Source organism: Anomaloglossus baeobatrachus, chromosome 9, assembly GCF_048569485.1.
Source record: "Anomaloglossus baeobatrachus isolate aAnoBae1 chromosome 9, aAnoBae1.hap1, whole genome shotgun sequence".
Taxonomy (NCBI): domain Eukaryota; kingdom Metazoa; phylum Chordata; class Amphibia; order Anura; family Aromobatidae; genus Anomaloglossus; species Anomaloglossus baeobatrachus.
Genome location: NC_134361.1, coordinates 81,512,929 through 81,534,089, shown reverse-complemented (window position 1 = coordinate 81,534,089; position 21,161 = coordinate 81,512,929). Strand labels below are relative to the sequence as shown.

General features: G+C 43.7%; 1 protein-coding gene across 1 annotated transcript in view; it reads right to left on the bottom strand.

The window, feature by feature from the left end:
- The window catches only part of LONRF3 (LON peptidase N-terminal domain and ring finger 3), a 52,573-nt gene that overhangs the window by 16,844 nt on the left and 14,568 nt on the right, over positions 1-21,161 (bottom strand). Inside the window, exons 2-6 of the mRNA XM_075323822.1 lie at positions 11,308-11,426; positions 9,627-9,749; positions 7,462-7,611; positions 3,859-4,105; positions 3,387-3,471 (exon numbers count right to left, since the gene is read on the bottom strand). Coding sequence (XP_075179937.1) covers positions 3,387-3,471; positions 3,859-4,105; positions 7,462-7,611; positions 9,627-9,749; positions 11,308-11,426 — 724 coding nt within the window. The remainder of the gene's footprint in view (positions 1-3,386; positions 3,472-3,858; positions 4,106-7,461; positions 7,612-9,626; positions 9,750-11,307; positions 11,427-21,161) is intronic.

Genomic DNA, 21,161 nt, shown 5'->3' with positions numbered 1-21,161 from the left:
CTGGGCGAGCGGTGACCATACTAACATCTCCTAGCTCTATTCTCTAAAGGGACCATGCTTTACAATGGATCATGTTTTCCAAATACATGAAATAAAGACATAAGAAACCTTGAATACTGTATACAGCATGTACATAGAAATGTATCGTCATCATTGATCATTATGACTAGTCAGATTTAAAGTGAACCAACCACCAGGATTTTCCTATATAAACTAAAGCCAGTGCTATACTGGCGCTATCATGCTGATTCTATACATACCTTTAGCTGTGAGATCGGATGTATAGTTTCTGAGATATAGGCAAGTAAAGTTTGTGATGTTCACTGTTATTTGATGAGAGGTGCAATGGAGTATCTAATAGATGGGTTGGGTTTTCTAGTTATTCCGCCCCTGTCTGCTGCCTGTCCTTCCTCCCCCCTGTCTCTGTTATTACAGGGAAGGAAGGACAGAGGCAGCAGACAGGGGCGGGAATAACTAGCAAAACCCAACCCACCCATTAGATATGCTGAGGCTGCTATCAATCAAGTACCAGTGCATCTCACAAACTTTACTTGCCTATATTTCAGAAACTATACATCCGATATCACAACTAAAGATATGTATAGAATCCGCACGATAGCGCCAGTATAGCACTGGCTTTAGTTTATATATTAAAATCCTGATGGATGGTCCTCTTTAAAGGGAATCTATCAGCAAGTTTTTGCTATGTAATCTGAAAGAACCCTGATGTGGGGCAGAGACCCTGATTACAGTGATGTGTCACTTACTGGGCTGTGTTTTGATGTTTCACTTCAATCAGTGTTTTATCAGCAGGAGATTATCACTACAATACAACTGGTGGCCTGCATCCTAGTCCAACCACACTCCGACCAGTGATTAGCAGCTTTGTGTCACTATATAATGTACACAGGGAGCTGTAGTGTGGTCTGTGTTACGCACAGCTCTGCTCAATCTGCAGCAGAGAACTGTCCTATCACAACTGCACCCAGTAAACTGACACATCGCTGGAATCAGGGTTTCTGACCCTGCATCATGCTGCTGTCAGGTTACATGGCCTATTGGCAGATTCCCTTTAATTCACACAAACCATCCCTTTCTTTTACTTACTTGAGCTTGCAATACACATTTTTGTAAGTAAGAGGGGCTACGCATGGGCAAAGGTCTCAGCAGCACTCACCAGTCAGTGAGACGTCTGCCCACTTTCGGCCCCCAGTGTAGCACATGAGTACATTCGACCCTTTTAGAACACTTTACTTCTGATCATAGGAAACATTATAAGTCCCTTCATTAAAATATTGCCATATTATCTCTAACACATCTTATTGTCTTTTAGAAGCACAGTATGCCATATGTATCTATACTTGTTCTGATTTTAACCTTAAAAGTAAATATATATTAATTCCCAAAGTGAGTGTCTACTCGTGATTTTTCAGGGGGCTTATTACTTTCTTTAATATGTCTATATAGTTCCCTATTAGGTTATAGAAAACTTGCTGATTGTCTTGGACACATCTGTGCAGTGAAGGAAGGCGGTGTCCGTGCTGTTATCATGCTCGTACGCCCCTGACATCAGCCCTAGCGGATGGTATACGTGCGGTAGAGTCGTGTTTCGCCTACTAGCCTTCATCTGGGCACTGCACATGTGCTGGATCCCGCAGCTCCAGTGACCGGCGCATGCGCAGGATTTTGGCTCAGCTAGTAATGAGAAGATTGATGTGACAGTTGGATCCCTTATGTTTAAGAGGAGCACAAAGGTGGTATTATTTTTAAAGCAGATGGGGGTCATTTTTACATTTTATAAGGGCATCTTAATACGTTTAAGTCAACCAAGGGTCATTATTACTTTTTAATTAGGTCCCCAGGGTATAATTATCACTTTAGGGTATGACTCAGGAAATTGTTACTTTAAAAGTTCCTATAATTGACATTATTACTTTAAGAGGGCGCTCAGGACATGAAACCTCAAAGACGTACACATGGGGCATTATTACTCTTTAGGCCAGTGCTCCCCAACTGGGGGGTAATGTTACTACTGACACAGATGGTGAAGTATTGGGTTCACTGTACCCCATAGTAGGTGCAGTGATTGGACAAATGGGACCACAATGGGCACAGAACTGGAAGTAATGGCAGGATGGGAAGTTTGGGATGTTACTGGAATTGTAAGGACTTTAAAGGTGTCCGATGACGCTTTGGACTGAAGTCATGGCTGGAAAAGATGAGAAATGTGAATGTCTTCAAGACCCTTAACTGTGAATCAATCCCTGGATGAAACTATTACTGCATTTGTACAGTCTGCAGAACTAGTGTCTACCACTATATGGTCACTGTATGTTTTTAATATTGGTCATTTTTATGGTGTTTTTTTGCGTTTGATGAAAGTTTGGTGGTGCAATTCAGTCAATAGGAGGCGTATAGTGGTATTTTTTTTTCAATATTGATCCTCATGTTTTCCTGAGTAGTAGTATAGTTACATTATTATGTAATGTTAATGGTAATAGTCATGGTCTAGGGGTATTATTTATTTTGGCCTTGTAAAGTGGTATTATTTGGAATAATGGTCTTTGTTTAGTGTGTTGTGCTCCTAGCAATATGTAGGTAATATTTAGTCCTGGTATAGCAGGAACAGTTATATAATGGTATTTAAAAAAAAATAATTATATTGGACAGTGAGGAAGGCAGATTGCACCGCCGAAACGCATCGTCCATTTCTGCATGCGTCTTGCATATACTACATGTCAGACTCCGAATTATTTGTAATGACGCTAAATAAAGTATAAATGAATTTTTTACTGCCACCTGGACTTGGGATTTTTTTGCTGGATCCATTCCACTGTTTACACTATTACTGGTTCGTCTCCCAGTCTGGATCCGTGCACCATCGAAGAGACCAGGAGGATTTCGTTATATCAGAGCATACACACACACACACACACACACACACACACACATTGGTGGTGGTGTTGGGGGAGAAAAAGCAGTGAGCTCCTAAGCTTCCACTAATGATGGGTGCGATGTAGCCGGTGAGGTGACAAAGTGTGAGGTCACTTTAAATCTATGGTGTAGGACTGTTGAATAATATATTTAAAATTATTTGATTGGAGTCAGTTGGAAATTAATTTATTTTTTTGATACTAATACTTTTCCCATTAATTTTGCTGTTAGCCAGAAAGTTGCCAATTTACTGCTAAAAGATGGCAAAAGGAAATAGAAAGTTGCTAATTTGTCAAAGGAAATAGGCAGAAACTTTGAAAAAGTGCCATTGTGGTGTGTACAGGTAATAGGTGGCCACCGGAGAAGGTGTAAGTGTCTGTGGATTAAAGCACACAAAATATTTTCACATTGGAGGTCATGTTGGGAACAGTCCCAGCAGAAAGAAACGCTACCTCATACAGAGAGAACAGTCCAGATCTGATGGGTCAACGTAGACGGATGAGTCCTGGTCTCCATCATTTGCACGTACCAATAAATCTGTAATAAAAAAAATCAAAAACATGCATTTAGTGAAATATATTTCTGCACTATAAAGATATATAATCTCAGTCTTGGACAAAGATGATTTTATTGTTATGGATATACAGTATGTACATGTTCCTTCAGGACATGCTGTGTGTATGACACCTAGGGCCTATTCACACACAGTTTGCATCAGGAGGACGTTCTGTTGTATACCGCTGGTAATAGACCCTGACATATGTCACTGAATATTAATGCAGTGATGTATGATGTCCATAGCATTCCATGTTACAGATATTTTCATGTTTCTGCTGGATGCCTGTGCATGAAATTGTACAGAAGACTACAGTATTCCATAGATGAACCCCTGGAGATGTGAACCGCTATAATCCGTAGTCTCACCTCTCTTCTGGATCTTGCACGGCCCCTCCAGCGTTCTCCCCTCACTTGCTTCCTCTGCAGACAGCTTCCTCTTCAATGTGCTGCCCGGCAGAGGCCATTTCAGAGGCGTCTCTACCGGTGGTGAGGTCCTTTTTATCTCCATGTCTGATTTATCTTCTGTTGTCTGCTTTAATTTCCATGAACCTTGACATTCACATGGGCCAATTTCTTCAAGAAACATTCGTGATTTTTTATATTCCATATGACCCTGGTCACAAAGAGGTAAACTGTGTTTTAGTTTTCTTGCAATCTCACATAATGGATTTTTTGTACCACCACCGATCAATAGAAGAGGAGAACCAATCCTTACTGGGTCATGCGATAAATGTTGGTGACTAGTACCCCTATAATTATGATGATGATTATTGGCTATACATAAAGGGGTTGTCCACTACCTTTACACTGATGGCTATCCTTAGGATAGGTCATCAATGTCTAATCGGCCTTGATCCGGCACAACCAAATAGCTGTTCTCGGTGCTGGCGGCAGCAGCAGGTAGCCAGAAATGCTCAGTTCTGGAGCTGCCCAGTCTTCCGATAGTGGCTGTGGCCAGGTACTACAGATCCGCACCCTATTGATTTGAATGGAAGGTGGATGTTCAGTACCTGGCAACTATCAGTTGACGGAGCAGCTCTAGAACTAAGCATCTTCAGCCACGTGCTTGCCACCACCTACACCGAGAGCAGCTGATTGGTTGGGGGTAACGTGTGTCGATCATACATTGATGACCTATCCTAACAATAGACCACCAATTTAAAGGTAGTGTACAATCCCTTTAAAGAGCCTTGCTGAGTTTGAAGTCTTACAGGCAGTGCTCCATGAGAGAAAAGTATGCAAATTAGCTCTCTTATAGAGTAAAAGCATCTATCTTGTAGTTACCACCTAGGAGATGTGGCTATTCTGTAAGTCAATGTCCAACCCTTTGAAGGGCCTTGTAACAAGACCAGAGATAAATGCCAAGAAACTTATCACAGATGATGTGCTTGCCCCCCCACTAAAGACGAGCAGAATTAATTGCCATAGTTTTCTCCCATCAAAGCCCCTCTATTTCAACACACAAACAAAAGAGGCTGCCGTAGATTGTCAGCGGTATATTTCTTCTTCTTTGTCATCTTTGTTGTTGTTTTTGTGGTGGCTTTTTTATTTTAAATTCTAAATATAAAATAATGGCGACTCCCAAGTGGAAAGCACCTGAAGAATGGCCAGGTTACTTTTTTTAACCGCTTCTTGGTTTTCAAAGCCAGAAGGAGTAATAGAGGCGTGAACAAGTAAACAGTAATTCATATGGACATTGCTGTGCATATGTTTATTCTTTTTAATGTTTATTGAGTTCTCTTTTAGGTGGTTTCAGGACAGAAGCAGACGCCATACAGAGCTGCTTTTTTTTTTTTTTTTTTTTTTTTTAAAGCGCACCAATCACCAGGATTTTCCTATATAACCTAAAGCCAGTGCTATACTGGCACTATCAGGCTGATTCTATACATACCTTTAGTTGTCAGCTAGGATGTATAGGTTTTGAAACACAAGCAAGTAAAGTTTGTAAAATGAGCAGCTTTTTGAGTGGCAGCAGCTGCCGATAAGCTGATAGCTGGGGTGGGTATTCATAGTGATTTCCACCCCTCTATCTGTTATTTATGCGAATTCCATTATAGAATTCTTTTCCTAAGTGACTAAAAGGACCTGTGCTGATGTCGTACTCATGTGACAGAAGGGGCGGGGCCTCAGCCAACAGAAAAAAATGTTGCTTCCTGGTATCAGCAATGTTGGCTGAGGCCCCGCCCCTTGTGGTCACATGAGTACGACATCAGCACAGGTGCTTCTAGTCATTTATTAAAAGAATTCTATAATAGAATTTGCACAGATAACAGTGGGAGGAACAACTGTCAGGGAAGGCAAGAATCACTTTCAACACTCACCCCAGCTATCAGCTTATTGGCAGCTGCTGTCAATCAAAAAGCTGCTCATTTTACAAATTTACTTGTTTGTGTTTCACAACCTATACATCCTAGCTGACAGCTAAAGGTATGTATAGAATCAGCAGGATAGTGCCAGTATAGCACTGGCTTTAGGTTGTATAGGAAAATCCTGGTGATTGGTGCACTTTAAGGTGAATCAATGCTTCACCCCAGAAAACAGTGACAATGTTGGTTGTCTTGGCTCGTATAATTATTGCATCCTTACTATATTTTTGCAGAATATGGGAGCTGATCGCAAAATGCAAGACTTTTTAATTCTGAGATTGACAGATTAATGTATAGTGTTCATGAAAGGTCCGTGTTTCGCACTTTTCCCCCCAGTTCAGTGATCCTTTTCTAGCGACTATGAATATTCCGATGACATCAAACCCCTGGAATATACCAGTGATCTCACTGACTATAAATAAGAAACAAAGAAGATAAAACGGATGAGTGAGTGAGAAGAAACCTTGCCAGAGTGGTCTTAAGGCCCCGTCACACTAAGCAACATCGCTAGCAACATCGCTGCTAACGAACAACTTTTGTGACGTTGCTAGCGATGTTGCGGTGTGTGACATCCAGCAACAACCTGGCCCCTGCTGTGAGGTCGTTGGTTGTTGCTGAATGTCCTGGGCCATTTTTTAGTTGTTGCTGTCCCGCTGTGAAGCACAGATCGCTGTGTGTGACAGCGAGACAGCAACAACTAAATGTGCAGGCAGCAGGAGCCGGCTTCTGCGGAGGCTGGTAACCACGGTAAACATCGGGTAACCAAGAAGCCCTGTCCTTAGTTACCCGATATTTACCTTTGTTACCAGCCTCCGCCGCTCTCACTGTCAGTGCCGGCTCCTGCTCTGTGCACATTTAGCTGCAGCACACATCGGGTTAATTAACCCGATGTGTGCTGTAGCTAGGAGAGCAGGGAGCCAGCGCTAAGCATTGTGCGCTGCTCCCTGCTCTGTGCACATTTAGCTGCAGTACACATCGGGTAATTAACCCCATGTGTACTGTAGCTAGGAGAGCAGGGAGCCAGCGCTAAGCATTGTGCGCTGCTCCCTGCTCTGTGCACATGTAGCTGCAGCACACATTGGGTAATTAACCCGATGTGTGCTGTAACTAGGAGAGCAGGGAGCCAGCGCTCAGTGTGCGCTGCTCCCTGCTCTCTGCACGTGTAGCTCCGTGCGCTGGTAACCAAGGTAAATATCGGGTTGGTTACCCGATATTTACCTTAGTTACCAAGCGCAGCATCTTCCACGCGGCGCTGGGGGCTGGTCACTGGTTGCTGGTGAGCTCACCAGCAACTCGTGTAGCGACGCTCCAGTGATCCCTGCCAGGTCAGGTTGCTGGTGGGATCGCTGGAGCGTCGCAGTGTGACATCTCACCAGCAACCTCCTAGCAACTTACCAGCGATCCCTATCGTTGTTGGGATCGCTGGTAAGTTGCTTAGTGTGACTGGACCTTTACAGCCAAAGATGGCAGGAGACGATAATGTAAAGTTCCATAATGTAAAGTTCTATACACAATGGTGGTACAAAAAAATTGGAACAAAAGAATGAAAATCTACTCATTACGTTATCTCTTAAGACACAGACCCAGCAGATCGTGTACTCACCCTGTATAATCTCTGTGGGTTACTGCTGTAGTCTGACGTGCTTAGTGAGCTCATGAGACTTCCCTTTATCCTCGAGGGATGGGGCATTATTTGCAGGATTTCAGGCAAGTCTCCCAGACTGTGTCCAGGACTTAACATGTTCAGCAAAAGCTGTTGATAAAATAATAATTGCATTTATTAACACTTGCAAAACCTCTTATGCACCAGGATCAATGAGAAGATGAGAGGATGGTGGATATGTAGCAACAACCGTCTTTGGAACTTTGACCAAACTCCATGACTTAACCGGTTGGGTTTACATGTAGTCATTATTTCTACAATATGACTGGGAATGTTGGGTTACAGCAAAACCCGTTGTTATGGTGTCATAAGAATTGTTTTATTTATCAGGGAGTCAATAACAATTATTATATATATGAAAAAAAAAAAACCATTGTTTCCTAAATATAAAGTTTGCATACTTGTTTCAAATTCCCATGATGAAAGTTGTCCATAACTGCCAACTTAATGCACCACTCCAGCGTTTCTTTTTTATTTTGTCAGCACTGGAGTGGCACTTTAAACTTAAGCCCCCTGCCCACTGTCTTATACTCACCCTTTAATGTTGTCATCCTTTTTTAGCGCCGCTCTGTTCCCGCAGCGACATCTTGTTCCTGTATCTTCTTACTGGTTGGAAGTGAGAAGTTACATCACAAGCTCTCAATGCAAGTCTAGGCTCTCATAGACGTGTATTGAGTTGTGACCTCAGGCTCATGAAACACTGGAGCTGCCGGCAGGTCACAAATCGCTAGAGACTGATCGGAGTAACGATGACATCAGATGAAGACATTGGAAAGGGAGTATAAGAAATTGGGCTGGGGACTTAAGGCCCCGTTACACGCTACGATTTGTCTGACGATCTCATTAGCGATGTGACACGCCCAGATCGTAGTTACGATTTGCCGAGATCGCACATTTATTAGCGGTCACACGTAACGATCGCACAAGCGACACAAAATTGTTCAACGATATATTGCTTGACCAAGGCTGTCGTGTGGATGTTGTTCGTCGTTTGCAGGGTGTCAAACGTACCAATATCTCTGCTGCGCTCCAAACGATGAACAATATTTTGAAAATGAATGACGTGTTAGCGATCAGCGATTTTCAACCTATTTGCGATCGTTCGGAGTCGCACGTAGGTGTCACACGCAACGACGTCGCTAACAATGACGGAAGTGCGTCACGGAAACCGTGACCCCGCCGACATATCGTCAGATAAATCGTAGCGTGTAATGCCGCCTTTAGTTTATAAGCACCACTCCAGTGGTAAAAGAAAAAAACGCTGCAGTAATGGTTTACGTGATGCCGGCTGTCCATTTGGGGTGTATGGGGGCCTCTGAACTCTCCCCATAAGAATGTTGGAGTAGGCAAGGATCAGGAAGTCGGATGCGCACAGCCCATTTTTGGGGGTTTTCAGGGGAGACAGAAGTGTGAAGCAGTGATATTCTCCTCTCTCTGTGTTCAAAACACAACTCTCCCAAGTGCGCATAGTACCAGAACTCACTTTGAATTCACTTCTTGGAGTTTTCTTTAATATCTAATAATTAATTTAAACAATATGAATAGTCTAATTTGGAGTAAGGGATGCACACTCAAGCCTCAGTAATCTATGATGTGCTAATGAATTTATCACTTTGCTGTACATATTTTTTTTTACATAGAAGCCTAATAGGACATTATAGTTCCAAGACAGCGGTGTATCCAGGGGGGGCAGGCGGCGTATTTGAATGTGCAGAGCATGCATTGTGAGAATTCAGAAGCCTGAGGTCACCTAGAGTCACTGCAGACTTTCATCTCAAACCTGGACAAGCCCTTTAATTATAAAAATAAGCAATCCATTAAATTATGCATATGTAAAAATGTGGTAAAAAGACATTGTAAAACCCACATCTGGGTTCCGCAGAGCGCAGCCCGAGTCTGAGGAGCGGTGATGTCACTCAGAAGAGGAGCTCGAACCAGGAGAAGGCGGCAGTCTGTGAGTATATTAACACACTCACTCTACACTACGTGCCCATATATACAGATTTGAAAGAAAAAAAAAAAAAACTTATTTCAATGCTGAAACTGACATTTCAAAAAAGGTCTTCCTTATGCAATGTGCATTACAAACATAGTTATTACTCTACCTTCTGAGCTTCCGATTTTGCCGTAATATTCCCAGAATCAAGTACAAGACAGTAAAGGTATTCTTTTAAAGCATCATCAGTTTTCCCCAAGTTTACCAGTGCTTGTGCTTTTTTCAGATGCCCCTATGTATAAAAAAGAGAAATATATCTAATTAGTGTCATTTCATTATACTTTTGAGGCATAGTGATATCATTCCTCACACCACCACCATAAACTCCTTTTCCATGTGAATCCATACATAGATAATTATTATTTACCATTATATAATATTGGGTGTCAATCTTATACCATAAGACTAAAGGCCCCGTTACACACAACGACGTATCTAACGATATATCGCCGGGGTCACGGATTCCGTGACGCACATCCGGCATCGTTAGCGACTTCGTTGCGTGAGACACCAACGAACGGCATTTAACGATCAAAAATACTCACCTTATCGTCGATCGCTGACACATCGTTCATTTTCAAATAATCGTTGATTTTTGCAGGATGGAGGTTGTTCGTCGTTCCCGAGGCAGCACACATTGCTACGTGTGACACCTCAGGAACGACGAACTGCAGCTTACCTGCGGCCACTGGCAATAGAAAGGAGGTGGGCGGGATGTTACGGCCGCTCATCTCCGCCCCTCCGTTTCTATTGGGCGGCCGCTTAATGACGCCGCACGAACCGCCCCCTTAGAAAGGAGGCGGTTCGCCGGCAACAGCGGCGTCGCTAGGCAGGTAAGTACGTGTGACGGCTCCTAATGATTTGCCCCCTTTAGGCTTACAGGATGGAAAGGAGGTGAATTTTCTCATCTCTCAAGGTACCAATGTGAGAATACAAAATATTTTTCTATATGCTCTTTACTGTGAGAATATATATATATATATATATATATATATATATATATATATATATATATATATTTATTTTTTCTATATGCGTTTCTATAACCAAACTTGATTTTTTTATAAGAGTAAGAAGGAAGAGTCTGTTTTCTGATTACTGCTGGTATCAGAAAAGCAAGTATGTGTCTACCAAGGTCAGCAGCTGAAGACTGATACAAAGGAGATGAATGCAGATGTTGATAAAGATTGGCTATCTCTGCAAGTCCAAATTTATGGCTTGAGATGCTACATGCCAAAAACTCTGCAAGATTTGGAGTTGGAGACACAGGAGGGGCTGGAGGGAAAGTCCCAAAAATGCATAAACCTCACAGGTTTTCTGCGTATGCTTTAATATAACCAATGACATACTTAGGAATTTTACTAAAAGATTAACCCATTACTGTTCTATAAAAAAGGCTTGTAAAAATAAAGCATTTTTTCATGTGCACATTCACTGAGAAGGAATTCGTACCAGCTAATCTGTGTGGTCTGGATTTCTCCGCTGGCACTCAGTGACTATTAATTTGAGATTTCAGCAGACATTCCCTGTTAAGAAGGAGATATCTTTTCCGAAACTATGGAATTTCTCCTTGACACCAATACATTTGGAAATCGTATGTGAGCCTCAAATTCTATTTAGCTACTGATATTGATCCATTGTGTGGCAAAGTAGATACAAAGCACACACAACGATGCTCCAAATAAATAAATACATAGCATAGGCTGATTGGATAGGCCCCTTAGTCTTTTTCTGCCATCTATACTTATAGTGTAATATGCATCTTATTATGAGGTTTCTTGAAAACTTACTTTTAACCAATATGGCTGCAGCTTGCAAGCAATTTCAGCATCATTCAGTGCCTGGTCATAGGACTTGAGATTGAGGTGAATCATAGAACGGTTGCTATACAGTAAATGGTCAATTGAAGCTGTAACAAAAAAGCAACATCACGATCAGGTATTAATAGATACGTGGCAATTATTAGACATCCTGCATTATCAGACATAGAATGGGAGATCAAATACTGTAAATATAAAGCAGATACAAAAGTACAGAGTGTTCACTTCTTTTCAGTATTTAATGAGAGGAGTCAGGTTGTTTAATGAGAAGGAACTAGTTTGTATTGTTTTTTTTTTCATTTAATGTTTTTCTTCTTCAGGCTCATTCCTTTTATCCTGAAATATTTCTTCCACAACAGTCAGGCAAGAAACAAGATCAACAAAGCAAAGTTTGGATTATGAAATCTCTAAGATTTGCTTTGTCCCCCCCGAAAAAAAAAATAAAGAAAATATATAATATATATATATATATTTTTTTTTTTTTTGCAAAGCCTATTAGAAAAATGTGAGGGGAAGTATTATTCCCATCTTCAAAGGAAATTGTCAGGTCCCCTATGGCCTTCAACTCAGCAGTATTCACACCTGTATGCCCAAGTTCCCTCCCTAACTAGCCCTGCATAATACTGTTCACTAATAAAAATCTTTAAAAACAAAACTCATAAACCTCACTGTTTCTATGCAAATTAGAGCCTTGACAAGTTGATGGGGCGTTGTTTCTGTAGACTAGTCGCCCTTTTTCCATGTGATCACTCCCCTGAGTGTGTGATAACATCATTTCCATGAACCGGCGTCACCACCAAATAATGAAAATCTCGCACATGTGCGTGGTTAATTTCGGCTGCGTCAGTGCGCCTTAGAAGCAGGGTGGACGCTTCTCAGCTTCATTAGAAGCACTGTACATGATCTGAGGTTCAGAAGACGGCTCACATGTGTCTTTTGAACTCACGATCACGTGAAGTGCTCCTAATGAAGCTGGGAAGCGAACACCTGGCTTCAAAGGCGCACTGGCGCAGCCAAAATGAGCGGCACATGCTCAAGATTTACAGAAACTGGAAGTGATGTTGGGTCAAGAAAATCATGTTATCACGCCAACAGGGGTGTGATAACATGGAAAGAGGGCCGACTAGTCAGGGGAAGACGGCCGAAAGAGGAGGCGCCGGCACTGGAGAACGGAGACGCCCATATGGCTAACCGCACGACCATTAGGTAAGTATTATAAAGTGTTTTTTATGTTCTCACAGCAGCCTGTTCTCTTATATACAGCATGTTAGAATACTGTATATAAGATCCCGGTGGTGGTGGCTGCAGCTTATACGTCAAAAAAGTGGTGACAGGTTCCCTTTAAACACTTTCTTCTAGTTTCCCTTTGACAGAACAGTTTATAGCTGGGGGTTTCCTTAATAAACTTATTGGTGGACACATACAAATAAAATTATTCATCCTTTTTAATCTGTTAATTACCCACTGATCAACAAGTTTTGTTTCATCCATTACTACAAGCTTTTGTTACTTTTACATTAAAGGGGGCTTTTGACGCTGCGACATCGCTAGCGTTCGCACCCGCCCCCGTCGTTTGTGCGTCACGGGCAAATCGCTGCCCGTGGCGTACAAAATCGCTAGTACCTGTCACACATACTTACCTGCCTAGCAACGTCACTGTGGCCGGCGAACAACCTCTTTACTAAGGGGGCGGTTCTTGCGGCGTCACACAGGCCACCAATAGAAGCGGAGGGGCGGAGAGCAGCCGCATGAAAGTCACGCCCACCTCGTTGCAGGAGGACGCAGGTACATTGCTGTTCGTTGTTCCCAGGGTGTCACACGTAGCGATGTGTGCTGCCTCAGGAACGACGAACAACGTGCGTCCTGAACTAGCAACGATTTTTTGGAAATGAACGACGTGTCAACGATCAACGATAAGGTGAGTATATTTGATCGTTAGCGGTCGCTCGTACGTGTCACACGCAATGACGTCGCTAACGAGGCCAGATGTGCATCACGAATTCCGTGACCCCAACGACATTTCGTTAGTGATGTCGTTGCGTGTAACGGGTCCTTAAGAGTTGCCAGCTGGATTGCTCACCTAGTCTTTTAAAGCCATAGTTAGTCACAATCTCCTGGGCTACACTAAAGCGGGCTTTACACACTACGACATCGCTAATGCGGAGTCGTTGGGGTCACGGAATTTGTGACGCACATCCGGCCGCATTAGCGATGCCGTTGCGTGTGACACCGATAAGCGATTTTGCATCATTGCAAAAACGTGCAAAATCGCTAATCGGCGACATGGGGGTCCATTCTTAAAAATCGTTACTGCAGCAGTAACGAAGTTGTTCCTCGTTCCTGCGGCAGCACACATCGCTGCGTGTGACACCGCAGGAACAAGGAAGCTCCCCTTACCTGCCTTCCGGCCGCTATGTGGAAGGAAGGAGGTGGGCGGGATGTTAAGTCCCGCTCATCTCCGCCCCTCCGCTGCTATTGGGCGGCGGTTCAGTGACGTTTCAGTGACGTCGCTGTGACGCCGCACGGACCGCCCCCTTAGAAAGGAGGCGGTTCGCCGGTCACAGCGACGTCGCCGGACAGGTAAGTATGTGTGAAGGCTCTGGGCGATGTTGTGCGGCACGGGCAGCGATATGCCCGTGTCGCGCAACAGATGGGGGCGGGTACCCACACTAGCGATATCGGGACCGATATCGCAGTGTGTAAAGTAGCCTTAAGGGGTACTTTGCACACTACGACATCGCAGGTGCGATGTCGGTGGGGTCATGTCGAAAGTGATGCACTTCCTGCACCGCTCTCGATATCGTAGTGTGTAAAGCCTAGATGATACGATTAACGAGCGCAAAAGCGTCGTAATCGCATCATCGGTGTAGCGTCGGCGAAAACCATAATTACCTTGCTGCGACGGTCCGATGTTGTTCCTCGTTCCTGCGGCAGCACACATCGCTGTGTATGAAGTCGCACCAGCGAGGAACATCTCCTACCTCCTTCACCGAGGCTCACGCCGGCTATGCGGAAGGAAGGAGGTGGGCGGGATGTTTACATCCCGCTCATCTCCGCCCCTCCGCTTCTATTGGCCGCCTACCGTGTGACGTCGCTATGACGCCGCACGGCCCGCCCCCTTAATAAGGAGGCGGGTCGCCGGCCAGAGCGATGTTGCAGGGCAAGGTGAGTGCATGTGAAGCTGCCGTAGCGATATTGTTCGCTACGGCAGCTATCACCATGATATCGCAGATGCGACGGGGGCGGAGACTATCGCGCTCGGCATCGCAGCATCAGCTTGCGATGTCGTAGTGTGCAAAGCACCCCTAAGGATTTCTGGGTGATTTCATCTTACAGGACATTTAGAACTTTAGGTAAATGACGACAACTTTGGCCACTTATGGTTTGTTTTTTTCTTCTCTAAGGATCAACAAAACCCAAACCTGTTCAGCAAACTTGTAGCTATTTTCGAATGCACAATGGAGGATTTACCTCTCGGACAGGATATAAATGAAAGGCCATCGTAGTTTAATTGCTGAGAATTCTCCAGCTCATTTTAATAATCTGCTAACCAGAATAAGTGCCCTCAGGTGGTGGGAAGATTTCATATACATACCCGAGCACATCAAGTTGTTAGGTCAGTAATGATGTTAATGGGAAGGAAGCTCATTAAGTTCTAATTATCATTTTTCCATTACAGTATATGTTCTGGCAGAGTAGCCACTTGGGAAGGGAAGTCCATCGCAATTTATAAAATGAAATAGGTCTTCATAGAATCTGTTTCATGAGAAATGTGTCTCCGAACTAGCGGAGTATCCTAGTAACTATAGTCAGAGGAGCAGATCAGGTCAACAATGACGTTCCTCAAATTTTTTTTATTGCTTTTTACCCTCAAGGAAGTTTTGTTCTCAGAAATATTTTAAGCATCCATTGCTGAGAACTTTTTTACGTAAATCAGTGACCTCCCACTGGAAAATTCTTACCTAGTTGACACTACAGTTACAGGTTTTGTTTTGTAGTCTGGTGTACACTGGTCAAATTATTGGACAGGACTCCAAAAATAGCCATTTATAAGCAATGTCCTCCCAAAAAATCTTGTTCCTGAAGCAGCCAGATCCTTCAAGGTGGAACAAGACATCTCAGAATATGATAATTAAATCATTACATTAGTGTTTCATTATGTTGTCACGGTCATCTTCCTGTTTTTAGAGACTCGTGGCAGCTTTAGGACAGGCAGCTTCACCCCTCATCTCCATTTGGGACTCTACGTGTAAATGTTGTTTTGTTTTTTTGGGTTCTGAAACCATTAATGTTAGTTTTGCTGCTAGCAGTTTCCCATCCAGCAGTGCAGCTGCTCTGTAGCCACATCCCCTTGTGTTTAAGTAGCAGGGTTTCCCGGCAATCTTTGCTGATTATAGAAAACAATTTGTATTGTGGCCGCCTGGGTGGAAGGATCTGCTGTGGATTCATCCTGATATTGTATCTTCTCCATTTTGGTCATTTATCAACTGTTTGTCTTCCCTACCCTCTAGTCTTATTAGTGCAGTGGGGCGGGGGGGGGGGGGGTATAGTGAAACTCACCTGCCTCTCACTAGCCAGGGCATTTATAGGTTTTCCCAGGGACTCAGGGTGCTGCTCAGCAACAGTTGCATAGACTGTATAGGGACTGGCTAGGAGAGTAGGGACAGTTATAGGTGAGGATAGGAGGTGTCCCATCTACCCTCTCACTAGTGCCAGGGCTCACCATTGTAGTTGTATTCCTGGTGTCCCCCCCTTGTTTGTGGTGTTGTCTTGTGTTTTTTCATTGTGCGTCAGACATCAGTTGGTCTGAACATGCTCGCAACACTTGTAGCGCGACATATGTCTTCATATAAATATATGGGTTGTGGTTGCTTCTCCCAGCATGCTAGTAATGCTGAATCTCCAATGGAACAACGATTATAAAATACAAGTTCTATGTGTCTTACCCTATATACAGGTTTGAAGCACCGGATGCAGCTATCCTTCCTACGGTCATGTACTTATAATATTAGTACCATTGAATTCTTGGCAGTACTGCTCCACTGAGAACCTATAGACGCACAGGACCAAATCTGCTCTAGGACAATAAAGGGTTTTTTAAACAATAAACATATTCCAATGTGACACCATTCATTGGGATCCTGTGCCATGTGTGGTTTGCACTATAATGACATGAAGTGATGTTCTCAACCACAGCAGCTAATGATCGTCCCCTTAAAGGAACATCACTATACTTAAAATGTGATCATAACATAGGAAGTAGCAGGGAGTTTTGGTGATCACTCATTTACAGTATATCACAAAAAAGAGAGGACACCCATCTCATTTTTGGAAATATTTTATTATATCTTGTCATGGGAATACACTGAGGATCTGAGACTTTGCTATAATGTAACGTAGTCAGTGTGCAGGTTGTATAACCGTGTAAATTTGGTGTGCCCTTTAAATAACTCCACACACAGCCATTAATGTCAAAACTGCTAACAACAAAAGTGAGTACACCCAATAAGTGCCCAAAGTGTTAATATTTTGTCTTCATTATTCTTAGACACTGCCTTAACTCTTTTGGGCATGGAGGTCACTGGAGCTTCACAGGAGCTGCTGGATCCTCTTCCATCCTCCATGACAACATCATGGAGCTGGTGGATATTAGAGACCTTGCTCTCCTCCACCTTCCGGTTGAGGAGGTCCCACAGATGCTTAATAGGGTTTAGGTTTGGAGACGCTCGGCCAGTCCAGCACCTTTACCCTCAGTTTCTTAACAAGGCAGTGGTTGTCTTGGAGGTGTGTTAGGAGCCATTATCATGTTTGAATATGAAGGGACAGAATTATGCTCTGCTTCAGTATGGCACAGTACATGTTGGTATTCATGGTTCCCTCAATGATCTGTAGCCCCCACAGCTGGCAGGACTTGTGCAGCCCCAACCCATAACACTTCCACCACCATGCTTGACTGTAGGCAAGACACACTTGTCTCTGTACTAATCACCTGGTTGCCACCACACTTGCCACACACTTAACATCATCTGAACCAAATAAGTTTATCTTGGCCTCATACAAACAAAAGGGCATGGTTCCTTAATAGCTAATTGGGCACAATTTGGCTATTTTCACTTAGAGGTGTACTCATTTTTGTTACCAGCAGTTTAGACCATTAATAGCTGTGTGTTCAGTTATTTATAGGGCATCAAATTTACACTGTTATACAAGCTGTACACAGACAACTTTACATTGTATCACAGGGTCATATCTTCAGTGTTGTCCCATGAAAAGATATATTAAAATATTTGCAAAAATGTGCGGGGTGTACTCACTTTTGTGAAATACTGAAATAAAAAGGCTGCATTCACAAGTCCTACTGCTTTCTGGTTTTTATCAGACAGCATACTGACTCAGAGTTTCATTGAACCATATACACATTACTGTCTTAAGTCCCTGAGACTCAGAGTAGGTCCTATTTTCATCCTTTGTGTGTATCAGACTTGGTCCTTAAAGTCTGGGGGGGATCCATGAAACATGGATGACACTAGAAAGACAGGCTTTGTACTGTAGTTTTTCATCCGAGTTTCATCCGTTCTGACTGATAGCGGCAGCAGCCGGGTACTGCACATCCTCTTCCCATTGATTTATATAGGAGGATGTGCAGTACCTGGCCTGTATCAGATGATGGTGCAGCTCTGGAACTGAGCATTTCCAGATGCCTGCTGCCACCGACCGCACCGAGAACAGCTGATCGGTGGGGTTGCCGAGTGTTCAACCCCGGCCGGTCAGACATTGATGATCTATCCTAATAGATTTTCTTCTATTGTATCTATAGAGCATTTATGGGCAACAGATAGCATAAGTCTCTGCCTCAACACGTCAGACTATCTACTACACTTGCAAACTTCAAACGGAACCTAAAGACTCATCTGTTCAGAAATGCCTATAACCTTCAATGACCTCACTGCTTCACCACCGTGCGGAGCTGCCGCCCCATCTACACCCCACCTACTGTCTCCTCCCCATAATCCTATAGAATGTAAGCCCGCAAGGGCAGGGCCCTCTTCCCTCTGTACTAGTCTGTCTACTGTAACTTGTATATGTATTTTGTATGTAACCCCCTTCTCATGTACAGCACCATGGAACTAATGGTGCTCTATAAATAAATAATAATAATAATAATAAGTCAATGGGCAAAGGATCCGTTAATGGATGGGCTAACGGATGCACTCCTAACGGATCTGTTGGTTGCCCATTGGCTCCCATTATACACTAACAGTTCTGCTAGACATCCGTATTTGGATCTGTTGGAAAAAAAGTCCTGCATGCTAAAGTTTTGGTCTGTTTTTAACAACGGAACACTTATGGATTGGACCTAATGGATGACAAATTTTGGACCGTCTTTTAATGGATCCGTCACCATTAAAGTAAATGGGGAGTATATGGATCTGTTAACAGATCTGTTATTGCATTTTCCAAACGGATCCCAAAATGGATTGCATTACAGGACATGGGAGCATAGCCTAAAGGGTACTTTACACTCTGCGATATCGTTACCGATATCGTTAGCGAGCGTATCCGCCCCCATCGGTTGTGCGACATGGGCAAATCGCTGCCTGTAGCACACAACATCGTTAACACCCGTCACACGCACTTACCTTCCCTGCGACGTCGCTCTGGCCAGCGATCCGCCTCCTGTCTAAGGGGGCGGTTCGTGCGGTGTCACAGCGACGTCACAGGGCAGCCGCCCAATAGCAGAGGAGGGGTGGAGATGAGCGGCCGGAACATGCCGCCCACCTCCTTCCTTCCTCATTGCCAGTGCACGCAGGTAAGGAGATGTTTGTCGTTCCTGCGGTGTCACACACAGCGATTTGTGATGCCGCAGGAACGACGAACATCGTACCTGCAGCAGTAACGACATTAAGGAAATGAACGACCGAACAACGAGCAACGATTTTTCACGTTTTTGCAATCGTTGATCGTCTCTCCTTGGTGTCACACGCTGCAATGTCGCTAACGGCGCCAGATGTGCGTCACTAACGACGTGACCTTGACGATATATTGTTAGTGATGTCGCAGCGTGTAAAGCACCCTTTCGACTGATCACACATCTGTGTGTCACTGTCCTATGAGGCTGTCAAATTTGGGTCAGTCCGCACTCGGGATGTATCCATGAAAAGTAAGACTCAATTTAAAAAATAACTATATTAATATTTATCAGTGTGCCTGATATTTCACCTGATATGAAAGCATGGTTCTGCTGTCTTAGGCTATGTTCACACAGGGTTTTTGTGACGCTTTTTTTCCTGACTAAAACCTGATCTTGTGGCAGGAATTCTCCTTTGAGTCATCTGCGTTTTTGGGGCGTTTTTTAGTGGCATTTTTGGTGCGGATTTGGTGTGGATTTGCTTCCTTTTTTTCTATAAAATGGGTTGTATCAATGAAAAAAAATGCTGCAAAGAATTGACATGCTCATTCTTTAAAATCTGCAGCAAAAAGGCAGGTATTTGACAAAATAGTAAGGAAAACAATCTGCAGGTGTTTGTGTGTGCATGAGATTTCAGACTGTAAAAAAAAGTGTTTTATTAGCATGGATTTGCATAAAACCAAGGCAGATCTGCAGCTCTAAAACGGACCAAAAAAGCCCTGTGTGAACATACCCTTAATCCTCAACAAGGTAAAGAGATAACGGCGCACATACTAGTCTAAGGCTATGTGCGCACGTGTGCGTAATTCATGCAGTAGTTCATGCAGTTACGCTGCGCTTTGTAGCGCAGCGTAACTGCATGCGTCCTCTGCTCAATCTATGGAGATTGTGCAGGCGCCGTGTGCACGTGGCATATTAGAACGCAGCGCTTCGGCTGCTGCCCGAATCGCTGCGTTCTAAGAAGTGACATGTCACTTCTTCCGTGCGCTTTGCCGGCAGCCCCTGCTCTGTCTATGGCAGGAGCTGCAGGCAGAGCGCACGTTCTCGCCGGCACCATGCGCTTCAGAACGCAGCTTTTCAGCTGCGCTCTGAAGCGCAACTTTTGGCTATGTGCGCACAGTGCATTTTTCACGGCGTTTCTGCGCGTTTTTCAGGTGCGTTTTTGGCCTCAAAACTGCATGACTTTGCTTCTCCAGCAAAGTCTATGAGTTTTCATTTTTGCTGTCCGCACACAACTGTTTTTTTAAGCTGCGTTTTTGAGCTTGAAAAAAAAATGGACATGTCAATTCTTTCCTGCGTTTTTCTGCATTTTCCCCCCATGCAATGCATTGGAATAACGCAGCAAAACGCAGAGATCAAAAACGCAGCAAAATGCAGCCAAAAACGCACCAAATCGCGGTAAAAACGCACGTGGTTTTTTATGCGTTTTTTCGACGCAGGTGTATTTTTGTGCGTTTTTAGCGGCCAAAAAATACACAAAAACGCAGCGTCAAAAAAACGCAGCGTGCGCACATAGCCTTTCGATGCGGTGCAGAGCGCACACGTGCGCACATAGCCTAATATTGCCAGGAGATCTCCAAATTCCTGTGCCCTTTGAAGTGGATGGTTCCTTTTCATCCAGATTTTATCAGCTGGAGCTTCCTAACGGGATGGCAAGCCATTGCTCAATTACTTACCTATGCTAAAGTGGAAGCTTGCCTCTCTTTTATTGCCTGTATGTGGTTTGTCATATGGGAGATCAGTACTTGACCCAGAGAGCCTCACTTTACTGAAACAGCAGAGACAATTTAACATTTTGAGCTCCTGAAATTGTTTTTAGGGGGTGTGAAACCCCTTGAATGAAAGCTTTTGGTGGAGGGGAGCAGTGTACCCTAGGAGAGAGTCTGGGTGTCAATGTCACAATCTACCGCTGTAC